The following is a 17,559-nucleotide window of genomic DNA, read 5'->3' as shown; positions in this document are numbered from 1 at the left end:
CTGTATTAACTGGAGCCTCACAGGGTGTACCGGATTATTCCTTATTAATTGCTTTGGCCCAGGCATTCTTAATCCTGCTAAAATAATATTTTTATAAAATAAAAAGAATATTGATTATTGATGTTAGTAAGTGAAGAAATTTTCAGCACATAATCATGAAATAATCAAAATTACCCAGAGTTAGAGGAATATCCTTAGAAGCAGCAAATCTTCCTGTAATGAATAAATACATATTTAATCATAAATATTTTAAAGATCAGGTTGTACTTAGTTTGTGTTTAGTGAATGTTCTCGTTATGATCTTATAAACTCACGTCTAGCTGGAATCAGTCTGTTCTGACCTTCATAATCACCAGCTAAAAAGAAGAGAATGGAAAAAAAATAAATAAATATATATATATATATTTATAATGACTTATTAGCAAATTAAACAGACGTAAAATGCACAAGAACCAACAAGGAAACACAGAAACACAGAGGCTATATTCACACAGAAGTAGACAGGAAACAGGAAACACCAGGGACAGGTAACAAGGGGGCAGAGCTAGCAATTGGAAGAACTGAAGACAAGGGCGGAGACAAGGAAAAAAAAACAGAGAGCCATGTGCTAAAGAGCACATGGCGAGAAAAACATGGAGACAGAAGGGGAGGACACGGAACAGGACGAGAACATGAGACTAATATTGATTATTGGAGTTACGGAATGTTAAACTGTACAGCAGCTGATAATAATGAGATAATCAATATTACCCAGAGTTAGAGGAATATCCTTAGAAGCAGCAAATCTTCCTGTAATGAATAAATACATATTTAATCATGAATATTTTAAAGATCAGGTTGTACTTAGTTTGTGTTTAGTGAATGTTCTCGTTATGATCTTATAAACTCACGTCTAGCTGGAATCAGTCTGTTCTGACCTTCATAATCACCAGCTAAAAAGAAGAGAATGGAAAAAAAAAAATATATATATATATAATATATATTTATAATGACTTATTAGCAAATTGAACAGACGTCAAATGCACAAGAACCAACAAGGAAACACAGAAACACAGAGGCTATATTCACACAGAAGTAGACAGGAAACAGGAAACACCAGGAACAGGTAACGAGGGGGCGGGGCTGCAAATAGGAGCAGTGAAGACAAGGGCAGAGATGTTGAAATGTTGAACTGAACAGCAGCTGATAATAATACAATAATCAATATTACCCAGAGTTAGAGGAATATCCATAGAAGCAGCAAATCTTCCAGTAATTAATAAAAACATATTTATTAAATATTATTAAGACCAGCAAGAAATATACACATTTTTCTGATCAGAGTGTATTAAACTCACGTCCAGCTGGAGTCAGTCCCTTCTGATCAAAATCATCACCAGCTAAGAATGAGAGAATGAAAAAAAATTATATTATGTATATATATATATATATATATATATATATATATATATATATATATATATATATATATATTTTTTTTTTTTTTTTGTATTAATTAACATTTAATTGAAATTCTTTGCAAAAATACATTTGATCTAATGTTGTTAATGATCAACCATACAGCAGTTAATGATAATGGTATAAACAGTATTACCCAGAGTTAGAGGAATATCCATAGAAGCAGCCAACCTTCCTGTAAATAATAAATACATATTTAATACATTATACATTTAGCGAACAGCAGGATGAAATATCATTATAGTGTCAATCGATAAAAAAATAATCAGAACAGTATTAAATGATTAGTGGGTAGTTAAACATATATAATAAAAACAGCATTTTATATATTTTATTTTTCGCTCTTGTGCTCCCCCTACAGTCAATGTGTGTAAATCACACTTTGAGCCACCACTTAAGGACACACTGTACACATGCATTTCTGGACAAGCTGAGATACAGGAGCTTCACTGAAATTGGGAGGAGCATGTGGACTGAGGGGATAGAATACTATGACAGAATTTTACACTCAACAACCTAAAACAACATGAACTAATCATGCTTTCTCAGACTCCAGCTGCTGATGGAGAAACAGCATGACCTACTGTACTCTCTCTCTCTCTCTCTCTCAGACTTCGGCTGCTGATGGAAAAGAAGCAGCATGGCCTACTGTACCCTCTCTCTCTCTCTTTCTCTCTCAGACTCTGGCTGCTGATGGAAAAGAAACAGCGTGACCTACTGTACTCTCTCTCTCTCTCTCTCTCTCTCTCTCTCTTATGGAGCTAAATTAGTGCCAAAACTACGCAAATAAAGAAAACGTATTCTGTAAATATGATACTACTTGCAAACAAACACAACACGTTTTACAAATACAAAACTCGACTATCTAACACACACGGTGTGTTTTACAAACACAAAACCTGATGGTTGTAAATATATACGTAAACTTTAAATAAATACACAGCTGTTTTCTAATACATTGCTCTTTACAAACAAATATAACACATTTTACAAATGCAAAAAGCAATAAATAACAAGTAGAACATGATTTTCAAACATTACCGTGTCATGATTCACGAACACGCACAGCCCTTTGGAAATCACATGACTTTTGGCACACTTTTAGCAGTCGCAAACTCGTGTTGAGATTTTCTCACAAATACACCCCAACTCTACAAATGCATCGCTCCAGAACAGCAGGTGGCGCTGAGGGACACTTCACAAGCTGTGGCTGCACAGCAAAGCACGCCCCGCTTCCAGCGCTCCCCATTACACTGATTAATGTGTTTAACTCTACCATTTTATACACGGTTTATACACGGTTTGGTTTGTTACAGACAGCAGAGATGTAATTATGATATAGGATGCTGTTACACATTACAAATATGAGCTTTCATGCTGAAATACTTTATATTATGCTCTTTATAATATTAATTGGAGTTTAATATTTTATATATATATATATATATATATATATATATATATATATATATATATATATATATATATATATATAGATAAATAGATAGATAGATACATAGATCATAATACAGAGTATTTCAGCATATTGTCATTAAAAGCATTATTGCAGAAAATGAGAAATGGCTGAAATAACAAAAAATATGCAAAGCTATTAGACCTCAAATAATGCAAAGAATTGTAGATTAGATTCCAGAGGTTTTCAATTTGGTAAAATCATAGATTTTTTTTTTTTATACCATTTTTAAGTGGTCTTTTATTTTATCTATCTATCTATCTATCTATCTATCTATCTATCTATCTATCTATCTATCTATCTATCTATCTATCTATCTATCTATCTATCTATCTAATTAATTTAAACACCAATTAATATTTTTTTCTTTCTTTGTTAAAGAGCATAATATAAAGTATTTCAGCATGAAAGCTCATATTTGTAATGTGTAACAGCGTCCTATATCATAATTACATCTCTGCTGTCTGTAACAAACCAACCCGTGTATAAATCGGGTATAAAATGTGATTATTGTGATTATTATAGATGTATTAAACACCTTAATCAGTGTAAATTAATGCAATGGGGAGCGCTGGAAGCGGGGCATGCTTTGCTGTGCAGCCACAGCTTGTGAAGTGTCCCTCAGCGCCACCTGCTGTTCTGGAGCGATGCATTTGTAGAGTTGGGGTGTATTTGTGAGAAAATCTCAACACGAGTTTGCGACTGCTAAAAGTGTGCCAAAAGTCACGTGATTTACAAATGGGCTGTGCGTGTTCGTGAATCATGACACGGTAATGTTTGAAAATCATGTTCTACTTGTTGTTTATTGCTTTTTGCATTTGTAAAATGTGTTATATTTGTTTGTAAAGAGCAATGTATTAGAAAACAGCTGTGTATTTATTTAAAGTTTACGTATATATTTACAACCATCAGGTTTTGTGTTTGTAAAACACACCGTGTGTGTTAGATAGTCGAGTTTTGTATTTGTAAAACGTGTTGTGTTTGTTTGCAAGTAGTATCATATTTACAGAATACGTTTTCTTTATTTGCGTAGTTTTGGCACTAATTTAGCTCCATACTCTCTCTCTCTCTCTCTCTCTCTCTCAGACTCCGGCTGCTGATGGAGAAGAAGCAGCATGATTCAAACCAGCAACCCTTAAATGAACTGAAAAGTAAATTGAGGCAGTTCTGAACTCACTCTTGACTTGATCCGAATCTTCTCCACCCTGGTCTTCATCCATCTGAACATCTGGAAGAACGATAAGCGCACCACCATCAACACCTCCTCCTTTCACTAAACATCTCTCTGATGTTCTGGTTTAAGTTTAAGATCAGTTAGAGGTTTTATTTAACGATAAAAACATTTTTGTCTTACCGTTTAGGTCTTCTCTGGTGGCTTCTTCAGCTGGAGGTTTTGCTGTCAAGATGATTCTGACCAGGTGAGAATTCACACAGTCACTGATGTTATTAAAGGTTAAATTAAACCAGAAATCATCTTCAGAACCGGTCGCCGCCTCATAACAACCCCTGAAGATCCTCTCCATGCACCTCCGCACCAGGTAGTCCCTGCTGACCTGGCTGAGGCTGGGTGAATCTTCTTCATCCACAGGAAGATCACTGTTCAGCACCACACACTGAACCGTATCGTCCGTCGCTATCCGGTACAGGACGGTAAGTCCGTGGTCAGATGTAGAGTTCGGTAAGGTCACGGCTCCTCTGGAGAATCTCTCCATCTCACAGATATTCCTCTCAGCATGTTCAGTACCTGAAACACACACAAAAAAATTTATCAAAACATGTCCACTTTAATTTTATCAAAGGGTTTATGGTTGCATACAATCCGGGTTAGCACCCGAACATCCCTTTCAGACAGCTTCCTCTTACAGCATCCACAGTTAATCCTGTTGGATGTGGTTGGTCCTTCTTGGTGGTATGCTGGCTGACATTACCCTGGATACCGTGGCTCTTGATACATCACAAAGACTTGCTGTCTTGGTCACAGATGCTCCAGCAAGACGTGCACCAACAATTTGTCCTCTTTTGAACTCTGGTATGTCTCCCATAATGTTGTGTGCATTGCAATATTTAGAGCAGAACTGTGCTCTTACCCTGCTAATTGAACCTTCACACTCTGCTCTTACTGGTGCAATGTGCAATTAATGAAGATTGAACACCAGGCTGCTCCAATTTAGCCATGAAACCTAAAATCCCACACTGAAATGATGACAGGTGTTTCAGTTTCATTGTCCAACCCCTGTATCTCCATTCATTAATCAGGTGAAACTATATATTATATATATGTATTAAACATAGAGTGATCTATTTTTAGGAGTTTATTAATTTTATTGTTGATGAAAAAAAAAAATCAGTTTTGGCAGTGTGGGCAGTGTGCCAAGTCCTGCTGGACAATGAAATCTGCATCTCCATAAAAGCATGAAGTGCTGTTAGATTTTGCGGGAAAACAAAACTGCTTTAGACTTTAGACTTGATAAAACACAGATACTGGGGTTTAATAAAATACTACTGTAGAAGTTGTAGAAATATCAACTCAAGCTTTTCACTCTTTAAGTAAAAGTGTTTAAAAAAGTACTGCTTTCAAAACTACTTAAAGTATAAAAGTAAAAGTAATGAAAGGAGAAAAAATTAGGGATTAAGGCCATTAAGGACAAAAGCTTAGGCCATCAGGCGAGGTCAACTTTTACATGTTTCAAATTGAAATAATCAATCAATCAAGAAATAAAGTTTGTAATCAGGTACAAAGTACATTAAAAATGGCATTTAAAAAGGATTAGAAACATAGAAAAAAAATTACTTTTTTTTTTAAAGATTTATAACAATATTTTGTTGTTCTGCTGTATATGTTGCAATAATAAAAACTATTTTCTCCAGATGCCAATAATTCAAAATATTCAACATATAACTCTCAATATCAAAAGTATCTCCATTCAATACAGGGTTAAAATACTTCTGTAGAAGTTAAAGAAATATCAACTCAAGCTTTTTACTCTTTAAGTAAATGTATTTAAAAAAAGTACTGGTTTAAAAACTACTTAAAGTATAAAAGTAAAAGTAATGTAAGGAGAAAAATAAAGCCATTAAGAACAAAAGCTTAGGCCACGCCCACAGAGTCCTGTAGTGCACTACCCAGCTGAAATGAAATAGGAGTGACGAGACTGTTTTTATTAAAATGTAAGGAGTAGAAAGTTCAGATAATTGTGTGAAAATGTGAAAACAATTATTCCAGTAAAGTGTAGATAACCTACATTTATACTAAAGTAACATCATTAAGTATTTGATATTTAAACAAAATGTAAATATTGCTGCCCACATGTCATTATGGACAATAGGATGGATGTATATTTATATATATATTGTGAGCCGCCGGGGCGGGTGTGGGGGACCAAACACAACGAGACCAGGATAACTTAAACAACCCCGAAGTGGAATTTATTTAGAGTCTTTCACAGACAAAAGGAAAAAGTTCAGTCTTTAGCTCTGCAGCCCACTCCTTGTGGGATCAGCTGGGGCAGGGCCGGAGGCTGAGTCCAGAGCCAGTCCGCAGGAGGGTAGGAGCTCCTCTTCGGGCTGGCAGAAGGGTCCTGGAGTCCCGGACGCGGCGGCTCACACTGCGGGTCAGGATTCTGTAGGGAGGACAGAGTGGAGGAGCAAGAAAGAGACGGACAGAGAGACAGCGTTAGTGTCGTCTTGGAGGCTCTCCTCCTAGAATGCCGTTTCAGCAGCCTTTTTGTGGGGCTGCTGAGTGGAGTTGAGAGGCTGCCAGCCGTGCAGCACTCAGTGTCTTCCAGCCGTGCTCGGAGGGCGGGGCTGTCCCGCCTGCTGGTGTTTTTCCACCACTGTCCCACCAGTGGTGCTGAACGGTGGCCAGGCATGGGAAGGCGGTGCAGCTGGGAGCTGTCCGGTGCTGGGACCCCCCTCAGCTGGGACCAGAGCGCGGGATTCACCGGGTCGCCCCCTCCGAAACGTCTGGAAAGCCCATCGGCATCTGCATGGGCCACACCCGGGCGATGCCGCACCTGGAATGAGAATTCCTGTAGAGCTAGGAACCAGCGGGTTACGCGGGCATTAGTATCTTTGTGTTTGGAAACCCACTGCAAAGGTGCATGATCAGTCACCAATGTGAATTGTCTACCCGTTAGAAAATACCTTAGCTCCTCGACAGCCCATTTGATCGCCAGGGCTTCTCGCTCCAGGGCGGCATAGCGCTTCTCTGCCGGGTTGAGGGCCCGGCTGATGTAGAGTATGGGGTGTTCCTCCCCGTGGAATTCTTGAACCAGCACGGCGCCGAGTCCTGTGTCCGAGGCGTCCGTGTGGAGTATGAAGGGCAGATTAAAGTCGGGGTTGCGAAGTACCGGTTCCGAAGTGAGGCATTTTTTTAGGGCCGCGAACGCGGCCTGGGCATCCTCGCTCCACTGTACTTCGTCAGGTTGATCCTTCCTCAGTAGGGCGGTGAGGGGGGTGGCGAGTGTGGCGAAGTGTGGGACGAACCTGCGGTAGTAGCTGGCCAACCCGAGGAAGGCTCGGACGTCGGTCTTGTTCCGGGGGGTGGGCCAGCTACTGACGGCGTCGACCTTCTGTTGCTGTGGTCGGAGGAGCCCTCTGCCAATGCGGTAGCCCAGGTAGGCGGCCTCGGTCAGGCCCAGGTGACACTTCCGCGGGTTCGCGGTGAGGCCCGCCTGATGGATGGCCGAGAGCACCTTGTTGAGATGGGCCAGGTGCTCCCCCCATGTCTCAGAGTGGACGATGACGTCATCCAGGTACGCGGCCGCGAAGGACTGGTGGGGCCTTAATACCACATCCATGAGGCGCTGGAAGGTCGCGGGGGCCCCGTGAAGGCCGAAGGGTAGCACCGTGTAGTGCCAGAGTCCGGAGGGGGTGGCAAAGGCTGTCTTCTCTCGGTCTTTCGGGGCCAGGGGTACCTGCCAGTAGCCCTTGGTAAGATCGAGGGTGGACACGTACCTGGCTTTTCCGAGTCGGTCGATGAGGTCATCCACTCGGGGCATGGGGTACGAGTCGAAGCGGGAAATGGAATTCAGCCGTCTAAAGTCATTGCAGAACCGCCACGACCCGTCCGGCTTGGGCACCAGCACGATGGGGCTGGACCAGGGGCTGGCAGAGGGCTCTATCACCTGGAGCTGGAGCATTTTCCTGACTTCCTCTTCGATGGCTTTCCTCCTGGCCTCCGGAAGCCGGTAGGGCCGCTGCCGGACGATTTTCCCAGGTTCGGTGGGTATCCGATGGTGGATCACTTGGGTCCGGCCGGGGGACTCGGAGAAGACTGAGCGATGGCGGGCCAGACATTCCTTCAACTCCTGCTTCTGGGCTGGCGTTAAATCCTCTCCTGTGGGGATTTCTGGTTCGTGCTCGGCAAAACACACCTGGGAAGAGGCAGACACAGGAGGGGGAGGGGGTTCATGCCACTCTTTCAGTAGGTTGATGTGATATACCTGTTCTCTCTTGCGCCGCCCTGGTTGTTCGACCCGATAGTTCACCTCGCTCAGCCTCTCAGTGATGGTGTATGGACCTTGCCAACTCGCTAGGAATTTACAGGTGGAGGTGGGTATTAGCACCATGACCCGATCCCCTGGCTGGAAGGTCCGCAGACGGGCTGGTCGGTTGTACACCCGGGCTTGGGCTTGTTGGGCCTGCTCCATATTTTCCTTGACGATGGGCATAATTTTTTTTATATGGTTTTGTAAGTCTTGAACATGATCGATCACTGACCTGAATGGAGACGGCTGCGATTCCCATGCATCTTTGACCAGGTCCAGAAGTCCGCGGGGATTACGGCCGTAGAGCAGTTCAAACGGGGAGAACCCCGTGGACGCTTGGGGAATCTCCCTGATGGCAAAGAGGGCGTGGGGCAGGAGCAGGTCCCAATTCCGCGGGTCTGTTGTTACCAGCCGCTTGAGGGTTTTCTTGAGCGTCTGGTTAAACCTTTCCACCAGCCCGTCTGTTTGCGGGTGCCACACGGAGGTAGTCAGCCTTTTTACCTGCAAGAGCCGGCAGAGGTCGTTCATTAGTTTGGAAATGAAAGGAGTACCTTGGTCTGTGAGGATTTCCTTGGGGATCCCGACTCGGCTCATCAGGAGCACCAGTTCCTTGGCGATGGCCTTCGAGGTGGCTTTCCTCAGGGGGACCGCGTCCGGATAGCGAGTGGCATAATCGACCATCACCAGGATGTACTCATGTCCCCGGCCAGACTTCGGCAGCGGCCCCACGATGTCCATCCCGAGTCGCTGGTACGGCGTCTCTATAATGGGGAGGGGAACTAACGGGGCCGGAGGAGGCTTATACGGGGAGGTAAGTTGGCAGGTGGAACAGCTTCGGCAATAGCGACTTACGTCGGCCCGAATGGAGGGCCAATAGAAACGTCGGAGGATTCTGGCGAGCGTGTTGTCGGTGGCCAGATGTCCCCCCAGAGGATGTTGGTGTGCGAGGTGAAGGATGGTGCGGGTTCTCCCTCTTGGCACCAGCATCTGCTCCACTCTCTCTCCATTTAGGTCAGCCACCCTATAAGCGAGGTCATCTTTAATAATGAAGTATGGGGGCACTGGGTTAGGCTCCCCTTTGGGCTCCCCATTCACCTCACGCGCCGCTTTCCATACCTCCCGTAGCCGCTCGTCCTCCCTTTGCTCTCGGCTGAGACAGCCCTCGCGCCTTGCCTGTTGGTGGAACATAAACAGAGGATTAGAGGGGGGACTGTGCTCACCTTCTGAGACTGGCTCACTGCTGCCCGAGTGGGCGCTGGCGGCCAGAGCGCGGGGAGCAACGGGCCGGCGCTTCCTCCTCCTACGAGGGGTCATTCTCCTCTCCGGTTTGCCCCGCAGTTCCTCGTCAAAGTTTGGGTAGTCTCGACCCACCAGTAGGGGTACCGGCAGATCTGGCACGAGACCGATGGACAACTCCCAATTTCGGGAGCGTTGTCCCAAGTGTACCCGGGCCGTCGGCACCTGCCTTTGATCTCCGTGGACGCAGGAGAGTTGGATGGATTCGGGACCGGGATGGAGCCAGGGGAAAGCCGTGGGTCGGGCCAGAGTGACGGTGCTCCCGGTATCCAGGATAGCTTCCACCTTGCGGCCGTCCAGGCACAGGAGGCGGGTGGGGGCTGTGCCCCGTTCCATGCCATGCAGCCGACATCCAGCCAGCCAGGCTTTTGGACCCTGAGGTCGACTTGGCGAGGGTTCGGGTTCGGTGGGCATCGGTTCATCCTGGGGACTCCGCGCCGGCTCCCGGGGGCGGGGCCCGAAGAAGCGTGGCCGAGGTAGGTTATGGACATGGGGTTTCAGCTCGGGCCGAGTGGGGCCGAAGAGGTCTGGGCGGCCAATGCTAGCGGACTCTTTTTTCTCCGGTCGGGATAGGGACAGCACCGACTCTGCCATTTCCGTGGCCTCGACCATCTCCTTGGCTGAGGTGGGGTTCCGGAGCCCGACCGCCTTCCGGAGTTCCAATGGCAGGGAGCGTAGATAATGGTCCATAACTACTCTTTCTGTGACGGCTTCTGGCCCCAGCTGCTCCGGCTGTAGCCAACGCTTGGCGGTCCTCAGCAGCTGTGTCATTTGGGGTCGGGGGGGTTGGCTGGTTTTAAACCCCCACCGATGAAACTCCGCTGCAGCGGCGGAAGGACCAAGCCCCACCCGGGCGAGGATTTCTTCCTTTAACTTCTCGTAGTCACTGCCATCCTCCGGGGGCAGGGCATAGTAGGCCAGCTGAGCCTCCCCAGTCAGAAACGGGGCGAGGATTTTGGCCCACTGCTCCTTCTCCCACACTTCTCGCTCGGCGATGCACTCGAAGGTGTAGAGATAGGCTTCGATGTCATCGGCCGGTCCCAACTTGGTGAGGAGCTGATGGGCATGTTTTCTGGGATCGGGAAGGGCTGCTGCCGTGCTGGCTCGTCGCGCTGCCAGGAGTTCTCCGGTGACCTCTCGAAGTCCCCGGGCGAGGTCCTGGGTTACCCCTTGTTGGGTGAGGTTGGCCTCCAAAAGCTGCCGTATCACCTGATCCATCTCTGGTTTAAAAGACAGGGAAATTAGTCTCTCTCTTTTTTTTTTTTTTTTTTTTTTTTTTTGAGGAAAATTGATGACTAAAAAAAATTTTTTTTTTTTTTTTTTTTTTTTTTTGGGTGGTCAGTTAGTGGTCAGTTTGGTCCCGTGCCCGCATTCTCCACCAGTGTGAGCCGCCGGGGCGGGTGTGGGGGACCAAACACAACGAGACCAGGATAACTTAAACAACCCCGAAGGGGAATTTATTTAGAGTCTTTCACAGACAAAAGGAAAAAGTTCAGTCTTTAGCTCTGCAGCCCACTCCTTGTGGGATCAGCTGGGGCAGGGCCGGAGGCTGAGTCCAGAGCCAGTCCGCAGGAGGGTAGGAGCTCCTCTTCGGGCTGGCAGAAGGGTCCTGGAGTCCCGGACGTGGCGGCTCACACTGCGGGTCAGGATTCTGTAGGGAGGACAGAGTGGAGGAGCAAGAAAGAGACGGACAGAGAGACAGCGTTAGTGTCGTCTTGGAGGCTCTCCTCCTAGAATGCCGTTTCAGCAGCCTTTTTATGGGGCTGCTGAGTGGAGTTGAGAGGCTGCCAGCCGTGCAGCACTCAGTGTCTTCCAGCCGTGCTCGGAGGGCGGGGCTGTCCCGCCTGCTGGTGTTTTTCCACCACTGTCCCACCAGTGGTGCTGAACGGTGGCCAGGCATGGGAAGGCGGTGCAGCTGGGAGCTGTCCGGTGCTGAACGGCGCTCTGTTTCCAGCGTCCTCTCTCCTCGAGGTCGGCGCTGCCGGCCACACTATATATATATATATATATATATATATATATATATATATATATATAGGCTTTTTTATATAAATATGACTGAATTCATCACTCACTGTTATATATGATCTCCAGAAGGTGGATGAAAAGTTCTTGGGTCTCTTCTGAATCCAGATTCTCATCATCCGGCCGGACAGTATCCGGGAGCTCGGGGGAGGTAGTGTGGAAAGGGCTGTAGTGAACAGTGCTGATGTGATAAAAGTGAATCTCTGTGGGAATATAATAAAACAGATTAGAACAAAATCAACAATCCAGATTAAAATCCAAAAATCCTGATAAATCTTCATTTCTCATATTTTACATCACCTGGAAATCCCAAAGATCCCACAGTTTATAAAATATACATCATCAACTCTGAATACAAAATATTTGCAACAACAAGCTAATTTCATTCATTTTTGTGACTTTTAAAAACAGACTTACTGTTCGTAATATTCTAAAAAAAAAAAATAAATAAACTGTGTAAAAAAATAATGGTTTAAGAAGTCCAAGCTCATGTGGGTTGCCAGATTGACACAAAGTGACTTACTCTGTAGCTGATCAGTGCATTTTATTGTCCAAAATACCAGTTTCTACTACACTACTGGTAGGAAGATTTAGAGGGTACAACCCACACAGATTAACGTGCATGTTAAAAATAAACTAGCAGGAAAGTAAACTAGCAGGATGTATTATTTATCACTTATTAGTGATATAAGTTGGTTTTATGTTTGATAAATATAAATATATTTATAAATATTATTTTATTCATTTTCTTTTAAAAACTTAAATCTTGGAAGTGGTTAAAAGTGTGAATGATGTCAGACTGACCACAAAAAGGTCACCACCCGTATTTAACTAAGCTAGTAGGTAAGATCCTCCCATTGGATAATAATTACTGCATGGCTAATTAATATGTTTCAGCTGCAACAAGTTTAAATGTAACAATAACTGATGCAGGGAGTAGCTTCTCATTAGTTAATTAAACAACCATTTGGAAAGTCAGACTCATCCTGCATCAATAATGCAGAAAAGACATTTAAAGACATTACTGAAACGAAAATCGACTAAAAATGCATTAAGAACTGTCTAACGCTTTATTATAAAACAGTGGAAGGACAGTGTGGGAACATCATCTTCCAGGAAGGAATGTGGTGGGAAAAAAGATCTTGAATAATGGTGAAATTAAATGGTGGAAAAACTCAGAACTAGAACTCGAACTCAGAGATATGATATGATATGGTTAATAGTGAAAGTAAGAGCTTTACCACACATTCATAATGCATGCACCCACTATCAGGCCTTGCTCATACTCCCAGAATTCACCTGGCCTTACCATGATCACACTGACCAACTTACACCTTATACAACACCTTATACAACTTACAACATATACAGGTGTGGACTTTCACACACACACACATGTTCCACAGATCAGTGCAGTGCTCTTTAACTAGCTTCTATAGGAAATGGCAAAATTCGTGGGACAGATATGCCTTACCTTTCTGAACAGCAGAAACGATGAACACCATGAGGAGCAGCAGCAAAGGTGTGAAAGCCGCCATTATAACATCAGATAAACCTGGAATATTCCAGACATGAAGCTTTTACTGGAGTACGTCCAACAGATCTGCAAAACACCATCAAACATACATATTTTACTGCAAAACCTGCTATGGAGGACCAAAACTGCCCAAATAAAAAATAAATACATATATCAATAAAAGCTTAAGTAAATCACCCAATAAAAGTAATATGGTGATTAAAACGATTAAGAATAATTATAATTATTATAAAAATAAAGCTCCTTTTTTTTTATAAGCTCCTCTCTCTCTCTCTGGGCTTGATTGCCAAGCCTTCACGTGAAAACCACACCCCTTCATTATCATATAAGGACAAGGAAAAACAGAAATGAATACATTGGGAAATAAATAAATACATAAATAAATAAATCGTACCACGAGGCTGAAGTTGGCGTCTTATTCGCCAGTGTCTTATTCGGATTTTCCGGTCCACCTTAAAAAGTCGAAGTACCAATTGTTCGCCAGTAGAGAGCAGGGTTGAGCCGAGCAAAACGAGTTTGGCATTTAGGGCATATTACACTGAGAATACATTGCCTGTTCTGGGTATTTCCAGTTGCCCGAACTCCAGATTATCAAATAGTCTGTTGAATCAGACACCACATTATGAAAATATAACTAGTATACTGTGAATAGCCTAAAGAACTTAACATTTAATGTACAGTTTTTTTATTATGAGCCTCTGAACTTGGCATTTGAGAAGATTAAAGAAGAATAAATGGCCTGTTCTGCATATTTCCAGATGCCCTAAATCCAGATTCTCAAATAGTCTGTTAAATTTGACACAAACTCATGAAAACATACCTATTACACTGTGATGAGCCCAAAGAGCTAAAAATATTACTGTACAGTTTTTTTATTATGACCCTGTGAACTTTGCATTTGAGAAGATTAAAGAAGAATAAATTGCCTGTTCTGCATATTTCCAGATGCCCTAAATCCAGATTCTCAAATAGTCTGTTGAATCAGACACCACATTATGAAAATATACCTATTAGACTGTGATTAGCCTAAAGAGCTAAAAATATTACTGTACAGTTTTCATACCTGTCAAGTCTCCCGTTTTGGCCGGGAAACTACCGTATTTTACTCCTCTTTCCCGCCGTCCTCCCGTATTAGTATTTTCACGTAAATTTCCCGTATTATATATAAAAAAAAACTTTATTATTGAGGCGACAGGGCACTGGTCACTGTGTCTCTTAACCAATGGTAGTGCCGGTTCAAGGAGAAAGTCCCGCCTTTCAGGTGAAACAGCCAATCAGGTTCCTGGTTTTGCGGAGCGCAATGTAGGAAAGCCCCGCCCCCCTCGCTGTGAGAGCTAGTCGGAGCAGCTGACGGTAAAGCATATCTGGATATATAGCGAGGTAACGGAGCTAAACATGTAAACTATGATGACGCTGTTTCTGAAACAGACAGATCAAACCGACTGTGTGCTTAAGAAAATACAGCTTGTGACTCAGTTAGCTTAACTTTACAATTAGATGTTCTACCTGCCCTGATCAGCCAATAACTATTTCATTTTCAAACTGTGTTTATTAATTTAGGATTGCAGGCCTACTGTAAGCTATAATGAACGAAACTGTATTTATTTTATTAGTTCGGGGCTAGTTTTAGAGTATTGTGGTGTAATTTATTATTTAGAAGGGGCAGAAGAGATGGTTGATCTGGAGAGAGAGAAAATGTGAAGAGGGCTGAAATTAACTGAATTGATCAATAGAAAGAAGTATTAATAAAATTATTAATTGTTTAGGCCCCTTTGGACTAATATTTACTTATGCAATATATCTGGTCCATGTCCTTTTTGTAAAAGCTGATGATTGTCTAGAAAAGGGTTTTACTTAGGCTGTAGTATAAGAATTACATATATAGGAATGTCCACAATATTTCAGTGTCAACAAAGATAGACCTGTCAGATTCTGATAATCTAATTGTAGTTTGTTAAAGGTTCCCAGGTGGTTATTTTAGATTTATTGTAAACCTGTCTTAAAATATAAGGGATTCTGAACCTCGGTTGGGTTGGTGGGCGACTCGAAGCAGGTGAATGGAAAATTTCCCTTATTTTTAAGTCCAAAACTTGACAGGTATGCAGTTTTTTTTATTATGACCCTGTGAACTTGGCATTTGAGAAGATTAAAGAAGAATAAATTGCCTGTTCTGCATGTCCCAGACTCTCCACGGCTCAGTAGAGGGGAGGAGATTATTGAAGTGAGTGTTAAAGTGAATGTAGTTCACTTCCTAGGGTCCCTAAGTAGTGCACCACTTTTATTTGGCCAACACAGGGGTATATAACCATAGACATCTTACACATTGACGCTGCATAGCCCGCCTCCTGGCTTGCATGTCAACGCGGCCGCCATATTGGATGGGTCTCTCATGCTCATGCGCCCCCAGTATGCCACATCAATGTCAAAAGTCGGGGGTGCAAAAATACCAGGAGAAAAAAAATTAACCAGCCTGTTTTAACATTCTGCGTGTGTAAATGAACTTCTTGTGAGCACAAATGTGAAACTAGCAAGCAACAAATAGTGAATGGTGTGCGTGCTTTAGAAAATGTTGCTCTTGAGCTTCATTTTTCTCCTCTCGGATGCTTTTTTTCCTCGTGCGCTGTGTGAATTAGCTGCAGCAGCAGTTTGTGCTCGACTGAGTTTTTTGTGCTCGAGTTTTGAAAGGGGTGGTTTTGAGAGTTTGGGGGCGGGGTCAGGGTCACCTCCCTCAGCGAACGCTATTGGCTGATATCTCCAGGTTTCGTGATGGACCGCCTACCTCCACGAGCCGCAGGAGAACAGAAAAAGGGACGGCAGGAGAGTTAGCTAACTGGCTATGCTAACATTCAAACAACCCGCTCGCCGGCTTTGTCTACCTGGGTTTAGTGCCAAAAAAAATTAAAAAATCAGTGTAAATATTTCTTTATTTGCTCCATTACAAATGATTCTATCAATATTTAGTGCAATGGTGTTCCTTACCTCCAGCAGGTAATACTTTAATTAGGATAATTCACTCGTTTTTCATAAAAAAATACATGTTCATGTTTTTTTTAGATTTTACTACTTTATTACCTTTAAAAGACCTATAGATCTATAAAACACAATAGTTTTACACAACATTCACACGTAACATTACAATTTAGTTTTAGTTTTAGCAAAGGCTGGTTATGAATTTGTAAGATGAAACATTTTCATATTATATGTTGATTACACTGATTAAGGTCAGCAGAAAAAGTTTTATAATGAAATAAAATACTTTTAACTATTTTTTCCTAGATCTTCAAACTTTAAAACGTCAGTTTGACCCGTAATATAATAGGCAGAGAAACAGACTGAGAAATCATGGCAAGAATGCATGTTAGTTCCTGATCAATGATAATGTCATTGTGTATTTTTTGCTTTTTTTCACAGTTTTTCTTTTCTCTTTTTTCCCCTCTTATCCCTTAATATGTGAAATTGACATGTGGTGTCACCATAGGCGTAGGAACCGGGGGGGATGGGTGGGACATGTCCCACCCAATATTAGAAACAGTTGGATTTGTCCCCCCCAAAAATGACATCAGTTCGCTCAGATCAGCTGTATTATTAATGAGGAGACAGACCGGACCAATCACGGAGCTGGTTCAGGTATTAAGTCCCGACTCTCAGTAGAAACAGCCAATCAGCTTGCTGGTTTTGCGGCGCGCGGAGCAGAGGCAGTTTGCTGTTGGGGAAGCCCCGCCCCCTCGCTGTGAGATTTAGCAGCGGGATCGGGATGCAGCAGCTTCAGCTGATTTTAAAACAGATCTGGATATACGGAGATTTTACTAAAATAAAAAAAAGGTAACGATAGGCTAACCACTTCAACTGTGATGATATGTTTCTGATAGCTGGTTAAAAATACACGTCTCTGAATCAGCACACAGTTTAAACCCACTGTGATTAATAAACTGCAGCTGTGTTAGTGAGTAAGCTTATCTTTGGAATTAACTAGATTGGGAGTCAGGGTTAAAGGAAAAAAATAAAATATATATGTAATGTTTCCCTGTACCTGATCAGCTAATCACTTTCATTTTCAAACTGTTTATTCATTTAGGATTACAGGACTTACTGTGAGCTATAATGAACGAAAATTGATTTAGCTAACTAGTTATCTAGAAGCTGGATGTAGATGATCGCCAGAATTTAGTACAGTACTTTAAGTTGGTAGTTTAAAGCAGTTTCTTAACCCTGATCACTGCCCTAAACTAGTGTTTTCCACCTGATCCAGCTGATCAGCTAATAAACAGTCCTTTACTGAG

The 17,559-nt window shown here is 43.1% G+C and overlaps 1 protein-coding gene across 2 annotated transcripts; it reads right to left on the bottom strand.

Moving 5' to 3' along the window:
• Positions 1 to 127: 127 nt before the first annotated feature.
• LOC125790051 (uncharacterized) lies at positions 128 to 13,643 on the bottom strand. 2 transcript variants are annotated; one of them, XM_049473161.1, is made up of 10 exons: positions 13,217 to 13,643; positions 11,793 to 11,945; positions 4,287 to 4,676; positions 4,110 to 4,160; positions 1,595 to 1,633; positions 1,338 to 1,379; positions 891 to 932; positions 751 to 789; positions 315 to 356; positions 128 to 213 (listed from the first exon to the last, which is right to left on the bottom strand). In XM_049473161.1, the coding sequence occupies exons 1-10, from the start codon at positions 13,278 to 13,280 to the stop codon at positions 143 to 145; spliced, it is 933 nt and encodes a 310-aa protein (XP_049329118.1). In that variant the 5' UTR covers positions 13,281 to 13,643; the 3' UTR covers positions 128 to 142. The 2 variants fall into 2 exon arrangements, with proteins under 2 accessions (XP_049329118.1, XP_049329119.1); XM_049473162.1 differs by lacking the exon at positions 4,110 to 4,160.
• Positions 13,644 to 17,559: the final 3,916 nt, after the last annotated feature.

This window comes from Astyanax mexicanus, unplaced genomic scaffold (genome assembly GCF_023375975.1).
Source record: "Astyanax mexicanus isolate ESR-SI-001 unplaced genomic scaffold, AstMex3_surface scaffold_34, whole genome shotgun sequence".
Taxonomy (NCBI): domain Eukaryota; kingdom Metazoa; phylum Chordata; class Actinopteri; order Characiformes; family Acestrorhamphidae; genus Astyanax; species Astyanax mexicanus.
The sequence above is the reverse complement of the archived record's forward strand: the minus strand, read 5'-3'. Positions and strand labels throughout refer to the sequence as shown.

Excerpts from the sequence above, each read along its gene's own strand:
- LOC125790051 (XM_049473161.1), bottom strand. The coding sequence starts at position 13,280 with ATGGCGGCTTTCACACCTTTGCTGCTGCTCCTCATGGTGTTCATCGTT. Across the intron at positions 1,634-4,109 it reads AGATTCGGATCAAGTCAAGA|GAAGGTTGGCTGCTTCTATG; the intron begins GTGAGTTCAGAA and ends TATTATTTACAG. Across the intron at positions 357-750 it reads GGATATTCCTCTAACTCTGG|CTGGTGATTATGAAGGTCAG; the intron begins GTAATATTGATT and ends TCTTCTTTTTAG.